Source organism: Zeus faber (genome assembly GCF_960531495.2).
Source record: "Zeus faber genome assembly, chromosome: 14".
Lineage (NCBI taxonomy): Eukaryota > Metazoa > Chordata > Actinopteri > Zeiformes > Zeidae > Zeus > Zeus faber.
The window spans coordinates 15,240,410-15,261,939 of record NC_137200.1 but is presented as its reverse complement, the minus strand read 5'-3'; the positions used below and the strand labels follow the sequence as shown (position 1 = coordinate 15,261,939).

The following is a 21,530-nucleotide window of genomic DNA, read 5'->3' as shown; positions in this document are numbered from 1 at the left end:
GTCGTTCTCAATCGCTGCATAATTATCCAATGCTTTGTGTCGCCAAATACTGGTGTGTTTGCATGGCACGCTTGCGTATTTGACCGGTGAACTCGCCACGTTCAGACACCGCGGTCTCTCGGGTCCATGCGGTGCATCAGGAATGGCGCTTTGCGCTTCAAGGACTTCGCGGCTTTGTTCGTTCGCCGGCTGCTTGTGTGCCTGCGAGGTTGCGCACATTGTCCTTTTGCACCGCGAATGACCTCGATTTGATCTAGATTTGCTTGTTGTCGGTTGAGCGTGTACAGATTGCTTACAGCTCAGGTGAGGTTCAAGGTTCAAAGTTCAAAGTGTTTGATTAGTCAAGTGTACAGTACAACGCAAGGTCATTCAGTACAATGAGATTCTTAGGGCAACAACTACGTAGTGGGCATAAAAAGATAATTAACAAGGCAACATTTTGTTGATGACAAGTTACACTTCTAAAATGTTGGTTTCATTCTTAGGTTTTTTCATTTCTGTTTTCCCTCCTTCCTTTGACTTTCTCTGTGAGAACAACAGTTGGAGCACATCAGTGACGTGTGGTCTACCTACCCCTGGTATAATAAAAAGCACATTTCATTTACGCAGCGTACTAATATTGGTATGCCGTGTTACTAATATTATTAGTTAAAAGGTGCCCTCTCTGGAGGCCGGAAATAATGAAGTTTGCTCAATTTTCTCAATCCTCAAAGTCCATTTATTCGCTCGGATTATTTGCTGCTGTATCTCTGGCTGTACGAACAACTGTATGAATTGCGAGTGGTTGGGCAATGACGCTGCATAACTCCTGCGGATAATGTAAGGGATCATACCGTAGCCTATATATAAATTGTTCTCTCTCTCTCTCTCTCCTCTCGTACTACGTCGCAGCCAAGTTATCAATCATTTCTGTTTGGCTTGACGTGCTAAAAAAACCTCTCTGCTTTCGCCACTGCCTACCCAGGCTGAACTCACTGCAAATTACTGGAGTAAATGTCTTTTCAATCCCCTGATTGTGCGGTATCAGTCAAGTATTTCATAATGGCCTTTTTGGGACGTGTGTGTGTGTGCGTGAGAGAGGGTTTTTAATTTAAGAGGGTGTCATTAGTCAGAACCGTATTTGGTATGCAGGGGCGCCAGAGAGATATAACCGAAAACGGGGAAATTCTGAGGCACTTCCAGATGTTGTTTCCCTCCCCGTTGTGCAGAGGGTTGTTTTTTGGAGTTCGGCCTCCCGATGGAACGGAATCCGCCTTTTCATTGCTGTTGTTGTTGTCGTTGTCGTCCGTTCCAGATGCAAACTGGACAGCAAGGTGTCGCGAGTGGCGTGGCTCAACCGCACCACCATTCTGTTTGCGGGCGATGAGAAGTGGACCCTGGACCCCCGCGTGGTCCTGATGGACAACACGGCGGTCACGGAGTACAGCATCAAGATCCAGAACGTGGACGTCCACGACGAGGGCCCCTATGTCTGCTCCATCCTCACAAACAAGAAGCCCAAGTCCACCAAGGTGCATCTCATTGTTCAAGGTAAAATACCGCAACCCTCTCCCGACCCACTCAGGCGTTATGTGGTATATATAGGAGCACGTCGTCTCGGTGCTTAGTGCTGTTGCCTCTCAGCATGAAGGTTATTGGTTTCGACTCCGACTGGGGCCGTTCCGTGCGCAGTGTGCCCGTTTCTCCCTGCCTTTCCTCAGCTCTCCCCCCTTCCCCGAAAGACACGTCGCGGTTAGACCCTCCCGCTGATGCCCCTGAGGCCCCTGAGGCATGGCAGCCCGCCGCTCTTCGATACGTGCGGTAGTAGGATGGGTCAAATGCAGAGAACTGATGTGCCCGACAGGTGATTCATAAAAAACAAATATATATATATGCAATATTAGCCCTGACTCTAGTAAGGGATGATTGCTGTTACTTATAGTATTCAGTGTAGCAGCAGGTTCACTGGTGTATCCTCTACACCACCCCCTGAAGAAATCCCACTCTGTGGTCGCCAAGATGGTATTATTACTTAAAATTCACCACCAACATTGCGAGTGGTGATGAAACTGGGTTTCAATCTTGGTTTAATTTCAGATTGCTGATAGGTATTGATTTAGGAAACCGGACACTGTGAAATATCTTGGCTCCGTTTCAGCTGACAGTGGACCTTTGTTATCTTTTATGATGAAATCCATTTGGTACACGCTCAAGTTTCCAAAAACAATTAACACTAATGCCCCGGCTGTGCACTAGAGGTGTAGATCGTGGATGTGCACTAAATTGACGTATAATTAAAAGTTAGATTAAGTTGTTGCGAAAGATTCCACGTGTTGAACGTGCATTTCCAAAATGGGACTCCACCACTTAGGTAGCAGTAAGCACATGGACTGCTAATGGCGCCTTGTGCCTTCTTCCTTTGGAAAAATTGGGTGCAGATGTACCATATCAAGTTGTCGAGTCTTTGGGAGATATATATCTTGGATAAAATGGCGAACCTTGAAATTAAAATTTTAAATCCATATACTGTATATATCCACATAAATCCGTATACATATATATATATATATATATATATATATATATATATATATATATATACTGGATTTTAGCTCGATTTTTGATTTAAATGTTTAATTTACATTTACATTTCAGTCCCTTAATTTAAATAAATGAATTCCATTGGTTGAATAAACAAAGCGGCGCATTGAGGCAGAACGCTGCGGCGTGATGAGAGGTTTGGCTCTGAGTCACTGAGCCGAGCGCTTCGACTCAGTTCAGCCTGTGTGTCCGGCTGCAGTTTGACGGGGCGACTCCCGACTCATGAGTCGTTTGTTTCGATTAGTTCATCACGAACGGATCGCTTGCGGAAGAGCAGGAATGCAGTGTGACTGTGGGCTCGAGGAAGTTTCCGGCTACACAGACACAACAAACTGGGAGGAAACAGGAAATGGATTGTAATTTGACGTTGTGAACACATGATCACTCCGTCTTGGTTCATTTCCCCACTTATTTGAGCGCTTCTCTTTTTCGGAGCCAGTTCGCTGATCACCTGTCGGAAAAACGCTGGAGGCTCACTTCACGCCGAAGAACGGTTTGCACCAAAACCAAAGTGCATTGTGGGCCGTACTGGTGTGCCTCTGGAGATGGAATCCTGGGAAAGTGGGTTTCTTGGTTTACCTTGGAAATCTTGGAAAACCCTTTAAACCAGAGCCTCTGTTCTCATATAATTGATTGATTGAATCAATACTATCATTTATTGATTACATTGGCGTATTGAAAACCAAACATTACATTTTGGGGGTATTGCACCGCGCCAAGTGAACCGTGCCATGCACCGTATCCCCGTTCACAACATTGCGGAGAAGCACGCGCGTTTCATGGGCCGCGGTTTTTTTTTTCCTTCTTTTCTTTCTTTTCTTTCTCCTCCTTTTGGAGCGTATTGCGTTGGGAAAAAAAGACGGCAATCTCCCCCTGACGCCTTTCCCCTTGAACTTTATCTGTCCTTTTCTTCGCCGGCCGTAAAAAAAAAAACTCACAAGGCGTCAGGAAGCTCATAAGACGCGAGCTCGTAATTCAAAATAAAAGCCCGCGGATCCATTTTACGCGACGAGAGGAAGAGCGCTCCTCCGAGCCGCGCGCCCGCCCTTTTCACTCGGAGCCGAACACGGATACAGCGGCAGACGGAGCTGCATTTAGAATCCGGAATCGTGAAAATCACGAGGTCCGATTATGTACGTCGCATATTGTCGTGAATCAAGCAAACAGATTCGTTTCCCACTATGCAGATGACCTCCTGTTGTGACTTGTCTCTCCAACGCATCATGTGACATGGTGTCATGGTGGGGGAGGTCGGGGGGAGGATAATGAAATATGGAAGCCTTTGTATTATTCATGGGAGCTGTACTACGGGATGATGGAAAGGGGATTTGTGCGTGTCGGGGGGGGGGTCCATGTGGTTAAAGAGCAAGGCCAAATATTAGACTCACAGCGGCACTAGATTTAGCTGCCAAACTCAGACTCCGACTCGCGGACGGTTCCTTTGTCGCAGACGATTAGGTCATTGTGAACATACAGTATCTCACACTGCATTTCTTGGCGCAAAAAAAATATATATATATATTTTGAGGAAATTTTGGCTTCAAGTGATTCTTGGGAGATTCCATTCATGACCTCGGAGCCGAAAAACGACATTGGCCGTTGCCCGTCGCCCGGGGAAGTACCTCCCCTCGCTCGCCTCGCTCGCCTCGCCGACTGAACCGAATGAACTAAGAGTCAGGAAACAGAAGGACTCTTTTTTTTTTTTCTGCGGGGCGACTCGTCCGGAACCAAATCTCAAAAAAAAGGGTTGAACCTTTTCATCACTAGCTGTTGCAACAGGAGATTTTTGTGATGAATGCGCCGAACAAAAATGTACGCTGGCTGGCTTCCATCCTCTCACTGAGTATTTTTTTCCTTTTTCTCTGAGACATATGGGGCCGTCGTGGGGGGAAGTGACAAAGGGTTCAGTCACAGGCCATTGGTTCAGGTACGACTGAACACACTGCACCATCCTACCTCCTTGGCAAAGGGATTTTGGCAAAGGGCAGGGGGTGGGGAGGGGGGTACCGGTGGTCCCCACAGGTCCTCTCATCTCTTCCACAACGGCAATAGATGTTGAACCTGCACCAGGGGAAGGACTCTGGAGGCTAACATCAATCAACTCAGTGACCTTGTCATCCCGTACCATCAGAGATATATAGGCACAGGCGACCGCTTCCATGGAGACTGCACAGAGAGGCCACCGGGAATGGCTGACTGCGGAGAATCCACATCGCTAGAGATATACATTCCACACTTGAAAAAAAAACAACATTGTGTAGTTGTACTCTGCCATAACATGGAGAAGATGCTTGAGCTGGCTTCACGCTGAATCTGACGGACGACGTTGACAAACCATGCATACATTTTTTTTTTTTTAATATTTGGCCTTTTATTTTACTTTATTTACTATTTATTTTGCCATTTTTTCGAAAATGTGATTCATTTTGTTTTGTTTTTCAGAGCGCTAAGCTTTTTATGCCGATCGTCCGTCCGTTCGGCAATGCATCGCTCTTTACCGCGACAAATTCTTTGTATGAGAATATACCTCATAAGTGGGATTCTGCACACTATGTTTATGACAGAATCGAATCTGAATCCAATCTTATTCTATACATATATAAATCCCGTATATATAACTTGCAGTTTAAAATAGTTTAAAGTCCAGCGCCGCTTTACAGTTACTAAGCAACGGTGGCTTTTAGTCGCAGTGTTGGACCAAAACCTGTTGCAACAGATGAAAAGTGTGAATGCATCCCAGTGCCTCAATAGAATGCTGAAATCAGGCAGAGCGTCACAGCTTCTCGTCTATAAATCTATTTTATTAATTCATTTTGCATATGACAATAAAGAAAGATTTAACCAAAGTAAAAATTGAAGATAAAAATGATCAAAATAAAGTTTTTGCCCCACTTTGAAACACTACATGAATGGGTTGGCAATGGAAATGGCAGGTTTCAGAAAAACGGAAAAATCAAAGTTGCAGGAAGAGTGTTCGTACAGTGTTGATCCAAATCGCTCAATGTTCAATATTTAGGATCCGATATCATCGCCGTGTTGGGGAATCCACCGAGGACGCGATGATTTTACAGTGCAAGGGCCATAGAGTAATGACACCATCGGCAGATTGGTTCCCTATAAGCCTTGTGTGGCGGTCAAGCACCGGCTCCGGACGACAGCACGGTTCCCTTTTAAATATAAAACTCCCCTCAAGATTCGAGGCAGGGAGTTTTCTTAACGTTTTGTTTGTCCGAGCAGTTTTGTTTGAGCAGCAGTCGAGAGGAACGCCATTCCTATTATTACCCCCGATTATTATAAGACTCAGTTATAAATAGGATTGTGGCCTGCGTGCTGCATATTGCCATGGACAATAAAACTCTCGCCATGTGGGCGCACCACGGCCAGAAAGACTACGTCTCCCTCCCTAAACCCTCACGTGTGGGAAGAGACCTCCACACCTTGATATCACTATGCAACACGGAATGCCACCGGGTACGAAGATTATCAATTTATTTGCGGGCCAGTCTTGCCCGCTCCAATAAATAATCCCTATGGCGACAACGTCGACGTAGCAGTGAGCCGGAGCAGCTAATGCAGCGTCCCTATATAAAAGTCGGTGATTGCGCAACCAAAAGAAATACAACTGAACTAAAATTGTGACAATGTCAATTTCACCACGCTTCTTTCTCCTCTCTCATTTCCAAAGTGGTGCTGCTCATTTCCACGGCGCACGCTTAGCGATTGTAAAGCGATCCGGTTGTCTTTGTGACAGCGGCGCAAAAGCCGTCAATTGCACCTTTAATCTTTCCGAAGTCGCTGACAAAGTACTTTCCCCCCTTTTTTATGCAATTTAATTGTCCTGTAAAAAATAAATGGGCAGTGTCCTTATCCCCCCCCATGCATGTTGTGCTGCTAATACAAACAGTCATTTAAGCCAAAACTTGGGCCGCTCTGATCCAGCCTGGGCTCTGGGCACCGCTCCCAGGTTGTCTGTTCAAACTGAGGAACAACAGACTTGTGTATAAACTACGCTCTGTTAGAGCATGTGAAGATAAGCAATTCAAAACAAGGTCACCTTGTCTGCTTTGTAAAACACATATTTAGCATTGTTCTGGACCGCAGCAGGCTGGTGTTTACATATTAGAATCAAATATATCAAATAGTTGAACCCACCATTTAAAAAGAGTCCAGAAGAGGGAAGTAAAGAATTGCAGCGTCCTCCCTAATGTGAGTGATTGACTGACTAACTGACTGAATGACTAACTGACTGAATGACTGACTAACTAACTGAATGACTAACTGACTGACTGACTGACTGACTGACTGACTGACTGACTGACTGACTGACTGACTGACTGACTAACTGAATGACTAACTGACTGACTGACTGACTGACTGAATAACATTGGAGCAGGAAATCCTGCTTTGTCTCCCTAAAACCACCAGTATCAGATAGCAATGAAAGGTTTCTCTCGTTCTTGGGGATACGGCTTTTTGCGAGCGACTCGGTGAAAAAGATCTGCTCTATTTTCAAACCCTCCATTAGTTCCACTGCATGAATAATAGTTATGCGTAGGGTGTAATATTTGTGAGCAATTTTCAAACTTCATCCATTTTACCGATTTACTTTAAAAATATCCTACTGTCAGATAGACAGATTGATGTATGGATGGATAGATATGTAGATAGGATGTAGATAGATAATACAAATACAATAGAAAAGGAAAAGAAAAAGGCAAGGATTTCCTGAAAATTGGCAATATCCCTCGAGATATGTGTAAACCTAAGATTTTACAAAAAGCGATCAACAATAAATAAGGTAAAAAAAAAAAAGGCAATATGATTCAACAAACCTAGAAGTTAACTAGAAGATATAAAACATTCCAAAATACACATTTTTACAATAAACAATAAAATAAATAAATATCAATAAACCTAATGATAAACAATTAATACATCCCGGAAGCCTAAAAATGAACAAAATCCAATATAATGATAAATTGCAGGTTGCAGGGCTGTATGTTGAATATGACGCGCAATAAGTCGATTTCCGCACTCAGTTCTATTCAAATCAGAGTCAATAACAAAATTGGAGTTTTCCACTTATTTACTGCCACACAGTGTCGCACAAATGCCCTTTTTCATCTATTTGTGGTCTTATTCATTATCTTGTTCTCCTGCTAATGAAGGACGAGATGGAACGATCTTTTCTCTCAGCTCTCAGCGCACTGCATCGCCTTCAAAGCCTCCAACGCACATTTCGTTTTTAATTTTTAGCAATCGCCCCTCGATCGATCCCTAAAGTCTGGAAATCTGCTTACCTAAATAAGTCACCCAAATAACCACCGGCACATTTCTCCATGGCCCCCGACTAGTTAAGCTGCTGGAATCTCTCATTAATGCACAGAAAGCCCGAGCGCTGTGCGAGCCGACTCTCTTGTTGATGTAATTACTGCTCTGGGGACGTATTCACTTAGTGTTTTATATTATTGCCAGGAATTCTCCCAAATGCCACCAAAAGCTTCCTGTCTAAGATTTTCCTCTTACAACGTATTTAACAAAGACAAAGATCTCCGGAGCGAGGTTGTCCTTTGCGGCGTATGACATTGAGCTTCATGGAATCACTGACTTACACAGTGATTTGATGATAGGGAAAAAAAGCCCAAATTCCTCATGGAAATACTTTCGCAGTAGGTACAAATCTTGCCGCCATATTTAAGTAAGCGTAATCTTTATGTGTTTCCTACTTAGAATTCAAAGTTTTTTAAACATTTACTTGTTGCCAATTTTTTTCATGTTTACTGTTGAATTTTTATTTTATTTTGTTAAAAATGTTTGTTAATTTTATGGGGTTTTTTGGGGTGGGGGGGTGGTTATTGGCCAATTTATTAGTTTATTTTTAAAATGTATCATTAGGGTTATTTTCAGTACCAAATCTTTATTGTTCATTATTTAGCTCTAGGTACATTTTTCCGTTTTATTGTTAGGTTCATTTTATTGTGCACGGCAAATGTATCCATCTTCTAAGGTTTATTATTTACATTGGCATCAGTGACATCAGCATTTAGGTGGCTTTTACTGTGTTTTGTTAATTGTTTATCAACAGGATTATTGCATATTGCCATTTTTATTTTATTTAACTTTACTGTTGATTGTTAGGTTTATTGTATATTTTCCCATTTTTCCAACTTCTAGTTAACTTCAAGGTTTAATATGTTTGCCATCTATTTTCTCTCTTTTATTATATTGCCTTATTATTATTATTATTATTATTATTATTATTATTATTATTATGGACTATATTGATGTGAGCTGCTATGACACTGTAATTTCTCTCCAGGGATGAATAAAGTATCTAAAAATAAATACTGAATCGTTCAGGGCAATATCACTCCTCCGCCTTGTAAGATAATTAGCGGATATGCATTTAAACAGCCTGTTTAAGTAGTACTAGCAATAAAAAAAAAAACCAGCGTGACATCACATTGTCCTGGAAATGCAACTGCAAACCAAACGTTTTACTTCTTTCTCAACTTGTTCAGGGAAGGAAGGAAAATGCAGAGTCAGGGTCGTTGTGCAAGTTGATTGCAGGAAAGGACAGAGACATAAGATTCCAAGCGACAAAGATGTGCCATCGATCCAAGTGAGAGGACGTTAGGACCACAGTATCTAAAAAAAACAACACTAGGCTGCAATATACTGTCTTTAATCAAGAATAAACATGAATGTATTCATTTAGAAATGAACCATTTTACGTCTACAGTATATATCATTTGTCCATAGTGGGTTAGGGTCCTCTTGGCTACCCCTATGCAGAGGAACGTTTTGAACCACAATAAATAGATAAATACATGTGGCATGTGAGCATAAATAATTCAATGTGTTTCATTATTTATTTGGTTGTTTATTTTATGTCAGCAATATTATTTTAGGGACTATCATGAGACTCGAAATGTACTTGAACTGTCACTCTCAGCCATCGACAGGGTTTGAACAATGGGATAAAACTGATGGATAGATGGGTGGATAGGTGGATGGATGGATACATAGATAGGTGGATAGATGGGTGGAGAGGTCGTTGGGTAAGTGGATCGATATATATATATAGTATGAATAGATGGATTGATAGATTGATTCATAGATGGATGGCGAGGGGTGGATGGATGGAGAGGAAGGTGGATATGTGGATAGATAGATATATGGAGGATGGATGGATGGATGGAGAGGTAGATACTGTAGATGGATACATAGATAGGTAGCTAGGCCAGGTTGGAGGGATAGATACACACACTGAGATACATGGATGGATGGATGGGGTAGGGAGGTACGTAGGTAGAGAAGTAGATGATAGGTAGATAAGTCAGGATAGATAGAAGGATATTGTAGATGCCACTAGTAGTATTATAGCGAACAAATATCACTAATTCCAATTAGATTAGATTCGTATTGGATTTGTCCTCAGGCGAAGGATAAAAGAGTTAAAAAGATAAAAAACCTTTCTCAATATGGTTTGAATGCGGTTTCCGCTGAGAACAAAGGGAAGCGGTGTGTTGGGAAGGTGTTAATCCATTTAGCCGAAGACATTGCGGTACGTGAGAGGCGGGATTATCTCCTCTGGTTTCCTGCAGAGTAATGATGTGCTTCTGTGTTTCCCTGATTAGGACGGAGGCAAAGAGACGGGAGGACTCGGTCCTTTCCACCCAGCGCTCACTCATCTAATAGACCTCAGGGCTCATTATATCAAGAGGGAGTAGGCAGTCTCTCCCCACCAAAATGGGAGTAATGAGGCATTGGAAATATTCCACAACATTAGGAAAAATTAAATTGCTATAAGCTTTGCTTGTGTAACACATTAAAAAACGTTTGTTCTTTCCTGGGGTCGGGTGGAAATTCCACTTTTCAATTTCTCACCTACTGCGTTCTGGAGCTATTCTGCCCCATTTGCAAGTGCTTTCATTTTCGTTTGTTTTATTTATTTATTTATTTTATTATTTAATCCGGGGACAGAGTGTTCTCGTCACATTAACAGTCTGTCGTGATTCACTGCTTCGTCGGCTCCGGCGGAATGTCTCACATGTTTTTGGTATTATCATGAATCGTCTTCATTTTCCAACACCTCCCGCTGTGCGGCGTGCAGCCGGAGCTAATTCTAGGCCAAAGCTACCTGCAAATCCGTTGGCTTTGCAACGCTTTTTTATATTTTCATCCATCCTGCCTAATTAGCAGCAAAGCTGAATACAAGTCCAATCGGATCTGTGGTCTTTCTCGCTAATTCTTTAAAATAAGCCTCGTTTGAGCTCCGCACTGAGCAGATTATCTCCAGCATTTGAGTAGTGAAACAGCTTAAGCCCAGTGCGGTGCTTCTGCGTAGGAACACGTAAACAGGGGGGATTCTGGGTAACCGCAGGTCGCAGAGCCTCGCCGAGGAGCCGCCCAAATCTCCACCGCCGCGGCGCTGCACGTCAGACTTCGGCTTCCTGAGGCGGGATCGGGACGGAAAGTACGACGGAGCAGATAGAGGCGCACAGTGCGGATGAGGGTCGAAAGCGTATTTTTTGTTTGCAGATCCATATTTTTGGGGAAGCCCCCCCCCACACACACACACACAATGTTTTCTGTACATTGTGTTTCACTAAATGTGACACTGCCCCACAGTGGACGCGTGACCCTATACACAAAATCCATACAAGTATAAGAGCAGACAGCCACGCCAACGTCTCCGAGCGACGCCCGTGCACGTGGAGAAGCAGGATCCACCTGCTTTTTTTGAGAATCGATTCTTGACGATTCTGTTGTCTCTCGGTGAGGGGGGGAAAAAAAAAAGAGGGGTTCTATTTTTCTACTCTTCGTTGGTTTGGCTCGCTTGGTGGAAGGACTTCCAGTGAATGAGAAACGATGATCGGGAGAGTTCAACGATCAAAGTGATTTCTCACGGTGTTTGGCTCTTTGGTAGGGGGGGATTCCTGAATCGATTCATCGCAAAGATTGTTTCGGCCTCGAATGAATCGTTCACAATTCTTACATCACCACAGGCCATCTCTGGCAGGATTCAAACCCCAAGGTGTCATGTTAAGAGGAATAACTTTACTTGCATCGTTCATTGTAAATGCATACAATGCGAGTGACCACCTTTATCCCAGTACACTATAACCCAATTTTTTCATGAGATTTGATTAGATACCACTTAATACCCTATAAAACATGCTGTGTATAATACAAAAGTATGAACCTTTTGTCAAGTGGAACGAAAAATGTATGCATTTGTTTTTTTTTTGTTTTTTTCATGCATCAGTTGTTACTGCACTGGTCCTTTCGATTTACCACTTTCTTTTTTGCCAAAAATGATTTAGCTGTATCCCAACGACGAAAAAGGTCTTTATGTTTGGTTCAGGCTTCCTTTGATAGGGAAGAAGCCATGGAATATGAACCTAGTGTCTCTAAACACATAACTTTTTCCATTCCAGAACACGTGAAAGATGGAGCAATGCTAAAGTTCATGTAGTCACCCTCGCCTATAATATATTCTGAATTAGAACGGCAATAAACGGCTTTATCGTCAGGGTCCTGTGTTCAATTTTTTTTGCCATATTATGAGCCAAGGTGAATAAATAAAATAAAAGGGTCAAGAAGTAGAGCGCCACCTCCAATAATCTTTGAAAGAATCAGTGGCTTGGATACCATCAAATCAAAATAAACCTTGTTTCTCCGCTCGTTATCTCTAAACCTAAGCAGATTTATTCTCACTAGGCAACGGCAGAGGCATGTCTCCATTGTCCATAATATAACATTGAACGTGAATAATAGCGGGTTAGCAAGGTTTTATTCAGCGATTTTATGTCAATAGATCATATCCCAATATTGAAATCGGGGATATTGGAATGTTTAAAAAACAAACACTTGGATTGCTTGAGGAGTGTTTTTCGCTCGCATCCTCCTCATGTTTCAGGCTTTCCCGTGGGATTCTGGGAAATGAGCTCCCACTGTATGACAGAGAGGGGCAAAACAAAATATCTGCATAATGCATTCCAGGGGTAGTCTAATTTGTGCTCACATACACATCGAAGGGAAGGTATAGTTTGTTTACTGTCTCACTTCGTCTCACTTCCTCTCATTATCGAGCAAAGTGTCCGTCGTGAAGAATCTGTGTTTGATGCTGTTCTGAATAAGCTCTAATGCATGACACTTTTGACACCATTATTATGAAAATACATTAAAAGAAAGCTGACATTTTATTATTTTATTTTGTCTTGTTTTATTATATATGTATTTTATTTCTTTTTCATTCTTTTATTATTATTTTTGTTTTTATTCTTCAAACAACAATGAAATAAATGATATATTTCTTCATCAAGCATCAGGGTCTGACTTATAGTTCTAGGATATCCAGCCATATACCATTTACATCAAACTGCTTGACTCATCAGCCTTTACTGAAAGGGGTTCACATCAAACAAGACGAGTACTGTGTGTACTGTCTCAGTACTCACAGCATTTTGCTGTAAGCTCATAAAACTTTGATCGAGAACCCTGCACACGTCTGAATCATCCACCTCCATTGGCAGCTTCACATTTCAAAGTACATACGTCCACGTTTCCTCGGTGGAGTCGCTAAACCACACCCGGAAACATCGTAGAAACCTCCCTAAACGGTCCAGCAGCGCTGGGATTTTTGTTGTCTACGAGGTTATTGCTTTGCATTTTTTAATTTGGATGCTTTGCATAGACCGGCTGGATCCCATTTTAGCCTTTGAGGGGAGAAAGTTGGGATGGACACGCTGTTCATGTTCTGTTGCTTTTACCAAGTGGTTAAAAGAAAGTTGCTTGATTTGGGGATAGTCATTCTTGGGGAATGAAGTTGCCGGAGGGGGTCTCAAAAGTAGATAAATCGAACAGCCACTGTGGCAGGACAATTAAGTAAGGTTGGCTACACCTGACGTTGAGAAATGTTACCCGCAATTTATAGACGCCGAGGCCATTTTCTTATCTGGTGTGCTCTGGAGGGGTCTGGTCGGTTTTAAACTGTTCTAACGTACGGTTGGGTGGCATCAACTGCACGTATGCTACCAACTACATGGGAATATGTGCCATGCTGCCCTGCTGCAGTTTCACAAGAGTTTGGAATGACGTGTGTGTGTGTATGTGTGTGTGTGTAGAGAAAGAGGGTGAAGTACAAGATGACCCACGTCCTCTGCTCCCGCTGAGATATCGCCACTTACCGACAGCCTGCAATTTAATACATGATGTGGGAGATCTCTCCTGTAAAGGTGACCTTGTTAATGCTAATCCAATATCGGCTAAAGCCGCTCTCTTCGGATCCCCAGCATACAGTGCCGGCGCTAAACGGATTTGGCGGTTGCAGATGCAAAGGCCTTACGACCTGGGAACCCATCAGAACCCTGCCGGAACCCGTCGAAACCCATCGGGAACTCATCAGAAGCCATTGGACTCCGTCGCAGCCTATCCGAACCCATCGGAATCTATCGGAAGCCTTTGCAACCCTGTGGGGCCCATTGGAAACGCTTACATAATAGGCCGCTTTGTGCCACTCACAAGTTCAATCAGAGGGGGAAAAAGGTGTCCATATGCTTTTAAACATGAACAGGCCATCATAATGTACTTGCGGCCAATTTTGCCATTTGGTTTGGCTCCAATCCTGCTGGAATGGAGCCCAGAAGCTCAGATGCGACGGCTCCCGTGTGACCAAGAGCCGCCTTTTAACCAAGAGCGTTCGGCAGTTTGAAGCCGGATGTCACCTCCATTCGCCGCCAACCAGGAGGACAACAAACCCAGATTCTCTCCTGAGTTACCAGTAAGGCCCAAATGCTTTACCATTTCTATCCGGCCTCCGAAGTTTGAAAAATCTCTCCGTATTCGCCTCTGGTGCTTCATACAAATTGACAAAAACTAGACATGGATGACCAAATGTTGGTGAAATGCGTGCCTGCTGCTTAGTGTCCAGAGATGAGATGGCAGATTTCAGGACTTCACTGACAGGGAGTCCTTTTGATGTTTGGGACGAGTTGTAATTTGTTATGAAAGACGGATTAGATTCAAGATTCAAGATGTTTATTTATCACATACATATACTGTATGCAGTGAAATGACATTGCAACGCACCAGAGATTATGCATAATGAGTATTAAGACACAATAGCTAACTAATTAACTAACTAACTAAACTAAGCGAACTAACTGACTCCTAAAATGTAATCAGTTAGTAAATAGAATAAAATAAGAGTAAAAAGGTAATATACTCAGTGGGGATACAATTATATATTATTATGTATATTTATATAGATATGTGCAGTAAAGTGGCATGTCAATAAAGTGAGGTAGTGTGCGTTAAGATGCTGTATATAGTACAGTTTTACAACAATACAGCACAGCAATAGAGTAACAATACAGAAAGTACAATATGCAACAAACTACAAAAAGGCAGTGGAGCTTATGTGTGTGTCTCAGTGAGGACTCCTGGTGAGGTCAGCGTTGACAGTTCTTATGGCTTGGGGGAAGAAACTCTATCTCAGTCCCTCTGTTCTCGCTGTGTGACTGCGGAGGCGCTTGCCCGACCTCAGCAGCTGGAACAGTCCTTTGTTGGGGTGGTGAGGATCCTTTGTGATCTGCTTCTACACCTCCTGAAGTATAAGTCCTGCAGGGAGGGGAGGGTAGTTCTCGGCTGAATGCACCACCCTCTGCAGGGCCCGTCTGTCCTGAGCAGTACAGTACCCAAACCAGGCAGTGATGTTGCCTGTCAGGATGCTCTCCACTGCTCCCGAGGAGAAGGACTTGAGGATCCTCACCGAGACCCTGAATTTCTTCAGCTGCCTGAGGTGGTAAAGATGCTGCCTCGCCTTTCTCACCAGAGTGTCTGTGTGTATAGTCCAGGTTAAGTCCTCCGTGATGTGGACTTGAAGCTGCTCACCCTGTCGACAGAAGTCCCATTAATCACCAGCGGCGCGTGCGTCCCCCGTTGTAATCCTCTCCTAAAGTCCACGATCAGCTCCTTCGTTTTGCTGACGTTCGGGAAGAGGCTGTTGCCCCGGCACGGGAGTGACAGGTCAGCTACCTCCTCGCGGTAGGCCGCGGAACAGCGACTCCATGGTTGTTATTGTCTTTGTTGATCGTGTCGGCGTGTAAAGTCTCCACCAGCCCCTCTGGATCAGCGGATCAAATGTCCAAAAGTTGTTCTTCCAGGGAATTTTTTTATATCCACGAGTGCATCGCGGTCATAGGAGATCACTGCCCATGAGTTTTTGACGGACATAGTGATGTGAAGGGAAAACAAAAAAATGCTAAAATGTGTGAAATCGATACGGAGCGTTCGCGCAGGCGACCACGAGGGACGGCGCCAAGCGGATCGATTCAAGATTTTTGGAACGCTTCTGAAAAGTCTCTGGCTTTGAAGTTCAGCAGGTTCCAATGGTTCAAGCTACAAAATGTGTTTCTCTCCACGCTCGCCAAAGAGTTCAGTCATTCTGCCCCTCGCATGAAACTTTAAGTGATATTGAAGGATGGCTGGAGTTATATCACCATTCTGGAATCAAGGGTGAAGACCGTGAATCAAAACATGTTTCCAAATAATGTTTTCACTTGAATGAATTCCCTTAGTTGCAACACAGTGGTGAAATACGAATGATAACAAGTGTATTTTTCATTTATATTCTCCCTCTTTTATTTTATGAGACAACACTGTGACTAATTATCATGCATACAGCACGGAACAGACTGGAATTTGTAAAAATCTACCAGAATTCATCCAGGTGCAATTAAAATAACATTTAGAATTGGGCTGACAGCGTTTCCACTGTCACTTTGATATTATACTGCCTGCATACCTGTAACAGCTTATAGTTACACGTTATTTTAATATGCAACACAATCGCATGCAAATTTAGATCTTTTTTTTTTTTGGAACAATTACACCATGAAGAAAAATAATGCTGATTGCCGAAGGCGATGAATAAGCACAACGCATACTGTACATCACAGCATTATCTTCACCCGACTGGTGACCAAGAGTTTGTCTCTTTTTGGAGATGCGGCGCTGAGACTCGGATCTGTTTTCGTGACACAAAGTTTTCTGACACTTGGTTCTTTTGATTTAGTCGGTGTAACGAGTCAGAAGAGTCGGCTCGGCTCTGAGTTGAGAATGGATTCTCACAGCAATCATTTCATGAATGCGAAGTGTAAGTCACATTTAATATTAATTACGCCAAATGCTCGTCAACCGTTCAGTCGGTGTCTGGCTGCAGTTACCGCGAACGAACGACTCTTTTGCCAGTGACGCCCGACTCCTGAATCATTTAAAGGATTTGTTCGCAGCGACCGACTCATTTGCGACATGTTCCATCGCCACACCAGACCCCATGACTCCAAAAAAATACGTCTCCGCTAAAGTTTGAACCATGAGTGGAGGTTAAATCTAACTTTTAAGTTGTGATTCCCACTCTGGCCAGCTGGTAAGTGCTGGTTCATTCAATTTATCTCAACGCGGCCTCTTCACTGGGTTATATAGCGGCAGCTGCGCTACCAGCAGGGTGTCACTTAAAGCCAGCAGCACGCTGCGGTTCACCCCGCGGGTAGGATAAGATAAGATAAGATAGTGTAACACTTATCCTACCACCACAGCAAACTAATCCACTCTGTTGTGTGTTGGTTGCTTTATTACCTTTATCTAACACAAACAATTAAGATATTCAAAATAAACCCAAAAATGCGTTTCCTGTTTAAATTTTTAGGTTTATTTCCCGTTGTTTTTATTTGACAATTTTCAGGCTTATGTTTAATGTTTATCATTAGGTTTATTGTACATTATTACCATTTTTCGATCTTTAGGTTCATCTTTCTGGTTCATGTTCATTGTTCGGTTTGTTTCGTTAGTTTCTGTATATGACCCCATTTTTCATGTTTATTTTTTCAGGTTTTTATAATTTGTTTTTTGAGTCTTTTCTTCTCCCAAGGTGGCTTTGTGATCTAACCCGCGATAGGCAACGACAATGGCCGGGTCTTGAGAATGTCCAAATGTGCAGGGGGGGATGAACATCTCAGAATCAGAATCGTCCTTATTGCCAAGTAGGTTGGCAAGAGAATTGTCTTTGTGTTCAGTACATACAGGAAACATAAATGTCAAATAGAACAGGAAAACAATCTGTAAATAAATAAGAATATGTAAAATAATCCTTTGTGCAGGAATGTGCAAATGTTCGGGAAGAAGTGAAACAGTAATGTGCAATGTGCACGGATAATAGTCCAGAGGAATGCGCGTTAATGTAACGCAATGACATGTCCATGCAATTTAAGGCGTACAGGTCTGTGTAATATCTATGCTTATCTGTCTTCTGGTTGCTGTTCTAAGGTTATAGCTTGTGTATTCATCAATTGAAGTTTTGAGCCGCCAAATCCAGGAAAATATACGCGTATCACAGATTTCTTGTTGTCTAATTTAAAATGGTGACTGACCCTTAGTCATTAGTTCATTGCTATATACAGTATATACTGTATATATATATATACACACACGACTTGGATTCATATATATACAGTATATATATATACACACATATAATAAACAAATAATATACAAAATATCCCCAATGTGGGCAATTACATTTTCTCATCTAATCTTACACAACCTAATCTAATGTTATTTATATCCTGCAGTGCTTAAATCGTGTATAAGAAAAAAGTGGGTTAATGTGCTTGAACATGTGTTTTGTTTTTAATTTTACTTTAATACTTGAACACAAAGTTTTACCACAACAAGGGTTTTTTAGAAGTGGTTAGATGAATGGAATCCTTCAGGTTCACGTCGTATCTGTGGTTTATCAGTTTGCACCATTGACGCTGGCTGCTTCGCATTTTCTTCATCTGTTCACCCCATTCACAACTTCACAGTACTTTTCAGTTGCTGCCTATTCTCAAACTCTGGAATCATTATTGAAAGAAAAGGCAAAAAATGAATACATATTAGGGATGCAATGGTACATGGGGCCCACGGTTCAGTATGTGTCACGGTTCCCTATCGCAGGGACTGTGATCTACAGTATAAATCATGGGACTGGTCGTCAGATCACGTAATCCAATCGAAACGCTCTGCATTCACACCTGAAAAGGCAGAGGAAGTGACGACGCCACGCTTTCGTCCCGTCCCCGCCGGTATATATTGTGGCTCGACTTCCGCTTCCTCTCGACTTCCGCTTCCTCCTCTTTTCTTACGTCGCGTAAGAATAATCCACAACGAGACATTCGTATTTCCACGCCTGCTTCACCTCTCGGATCCCACTCGTGCGAGTCTGTGTGAATCACCACCTCGAGTGCCGTTCGGTGAGGCCATATATTCTAACATTCATTCCGTATAACTCTGTAACTGTCATTTTTCCTCCGCGAAAAATATATAGAGTCACGGCGTCGAGGAGGTTGTATCCAGACTGCAGACACCGCATGGATAAAGGCGACCACCGTCGGTCCTGCACCACATGCCTGGGTAGGCAGGCCACCGAGGCCGCACTCCTCGAGGACGCTGTGGCCTGCGCCCAGCTCTCCCTGACTACTGTCAGGAGACGGGCGGCGTGCTGGCGCGAGGAGGACGCCGCAGAGACGAGAAGGGGGCTTCCACCCCCCTCTGCCTCCTCCTCCCCAGAGCTGCCAGGGGCAGCAGAAGCCGGGAGGCTGGACCAGGACCGCAATCTGCCCCACTGGCCAAGCGCAGGCGCAGCACAGGCAGCCTTAGGACAGCTTCTTGTCCCATGTGAGGCCACAACAGGGCCCCGCCGCCACGGCAAGCAGACCCTGAAACTCGGAGGAAAAGGGTGGGGGCCAGCACGACGACTGTCCTGTCCTGCCGGAACCTTTCTTTCTCCCCGTACAGCCAGAAAGCACGTGTGCCAAAACGTCTGTGCCATGAATTACATTCCCTATTCCCCCATAATCCCCCACCAGGGAAGTGCAGCAGGCTCACGTTATAAATGCCGGCCTGCCGCGCACAAACCCTGACAGGACCACAAAGCACCGTTTGAGCACAATCACAGATTCGACAATAAAACCTGCGAAACTCATAAACCCCGGTGTCCCATTGTGCCATGCGGCACCAGGGGAGAATTTTTATCAGAAAATGTCACCCACGAGACATAAATGGCCATGAGTGGGCACGAGCCCGACCCACTGAATGCGCCCAGGCTCGAGGCGCGTACATATGGGACCTGCGGGTCCATGGGTTGGACGTGCAGTCGACGTGCACGCGCCCGACCAGTTTTGCACTACAGCGCCGCGTTCGCGGGCTCAAAGCGTGGACCTCGCACAATCCTGCCACAAGCCAGCACCGCTGCGATGTACAAAAGTGTCGTGCAGCGTCTCGCAGCTCCCCACACGCACACATTTGTGCGCTTTAACATGTTGGACGTTACTAGGTCAAGGCTTACATACCTGAGTATGCAGGTGTTACAGAATGTAGCCCATAAGCTTTTTTCCTCACATGTCTTGGACAGACACGACAGGCGGTACGGTGTCCTTCAGAGGGGCTCAGAAGCGAAAAGAGGAGGAAGAGGAAGCCTTGCCGGAAAATATACCCACAGGGGCGGGACTGAGGCGCGGTGTCGTCACTTCCTCTGCCTTTTTCGGGCGTGAGTGCAGAGTGTTTCAAGGGGATTACGTGATTTTACGGTCAATCCCATGAGCAATAGTTCTGGTCCCTCCTCAGGATGAATCCTAGAGCATGGTTGCCTACCCAACCTAGACGTTTATGGGCCACGGTAACAGTACAGTTTCGGTTTCTTTATATTTAAGAAAAAAATATATATTATTTAAAAAGTTTAAAAGGTGTGAATTTTTTTTTTTTAAGTAATCCGCTATAAATATTTAGTGTTTAACTACTGTGTGTGTATGACTGTGGGGGAGGGGGGAGACGGGGTTCAAGTTCATCGGTGGGTTGTTATAATTACTATAAGTTTTTCTGATTGGAGGGGAGGTGTCCAGAATAGTGAGTAATTGGCCCAGGTGTCTAGGGGGCGGGTTCCCGGCGGAGAGTCAGAGTGTGGAAGGAGAGGAGAGAGAGAAGTGAGGCGAGCGCCTGGTGCGAGTGGAAGCGAGTGAGAGAGTGTCTGAAGAGAAGTTCCATCCCAGGGGGTTATTTTTTCGACTGGACACATTGATTGATTGCACTCTTTACAAAAGCATTTATATTTAGTTTTATCTTGTGCTTATATTAAAAAAGGTTTGCCTAGCCGCACGCGGTTTAAAAAAATAGACCTCTCACGGAAAAATAGAGAAACGGCAAAACTGACGTGGTCAGTTGAGCTCCAACAGTGAATTAACATGGATTCAGTAGGAAGCCTGCACTTACAGCATGCTGCACCGGGAAAAAGAAACCCATTTGGGAGCTGCGCCCTGTCAAAATTAACCTTTAAAAGCTATTGGGGCTACAAATATTCCTCTATAATCCCATTCCAATTTGCATGCTTTATTATTTTTAATATTCCAAATATATTCAAATTTTTAACGCTCAAATTTAGAACGGGGGGGGTGGGGGGGGGGGCGTTACGCACACGGTTCAGCTGCAGCTCCGCAGCAGCTTCACACATTCGCTGCTCCCACATGGAGAAACAATCCAAAAAACATTTCAAGTTCCAGTCAGAGCCTGGAGCATGGAGACAGAATGGGCAATGGGCGGAATAGGCATTAGATGACTGTTACAGATACGGCTGCTCACCCAGAGCCTCAGCATTTTTCAAACATTTGATGAATTGAAATAATACGTTCGATAGATCATTGTGATTCTCCTCCTCAACAGTATGTCACACGTCACACTAGAGGCCGACGCTGTTTTGCTACTCGTCACGCCCCCATGGTCACGGCAGGATCTATCTATCTACCTATTTATCTACCTATCTATCTATCTATCTATCTATCTATCTATCTGTCTGTCTGTCTGTCTGTCTGTCTGTCTGTCTGTCTATCTATCTATCTATCTATCTATCT

General features: G+C 43.7%; 1 protein-coding gene across 1 annotated transcript in view; it reads left to right on the top strand.

Moving 5' to 3' along the window:
* The window catches only part of opcml (opioid binding protein/cell adhesion molecule-like), a 143,015-nt gene that overhangs the window by 69,013 nt on the left and 52,472 nt on the right, over positions 1-21,530 (top strand). The window contains exon 2 of the mRNA XM_080014178.1: positions 1,295-1,530. Coding sequence (XP_079870304.1) covers positions 1,295-1,530 — 236 coding nt within the window. The remainder of the gene's footprint in view (positions 1-1,294; positions 1,531-21,530) is intronic.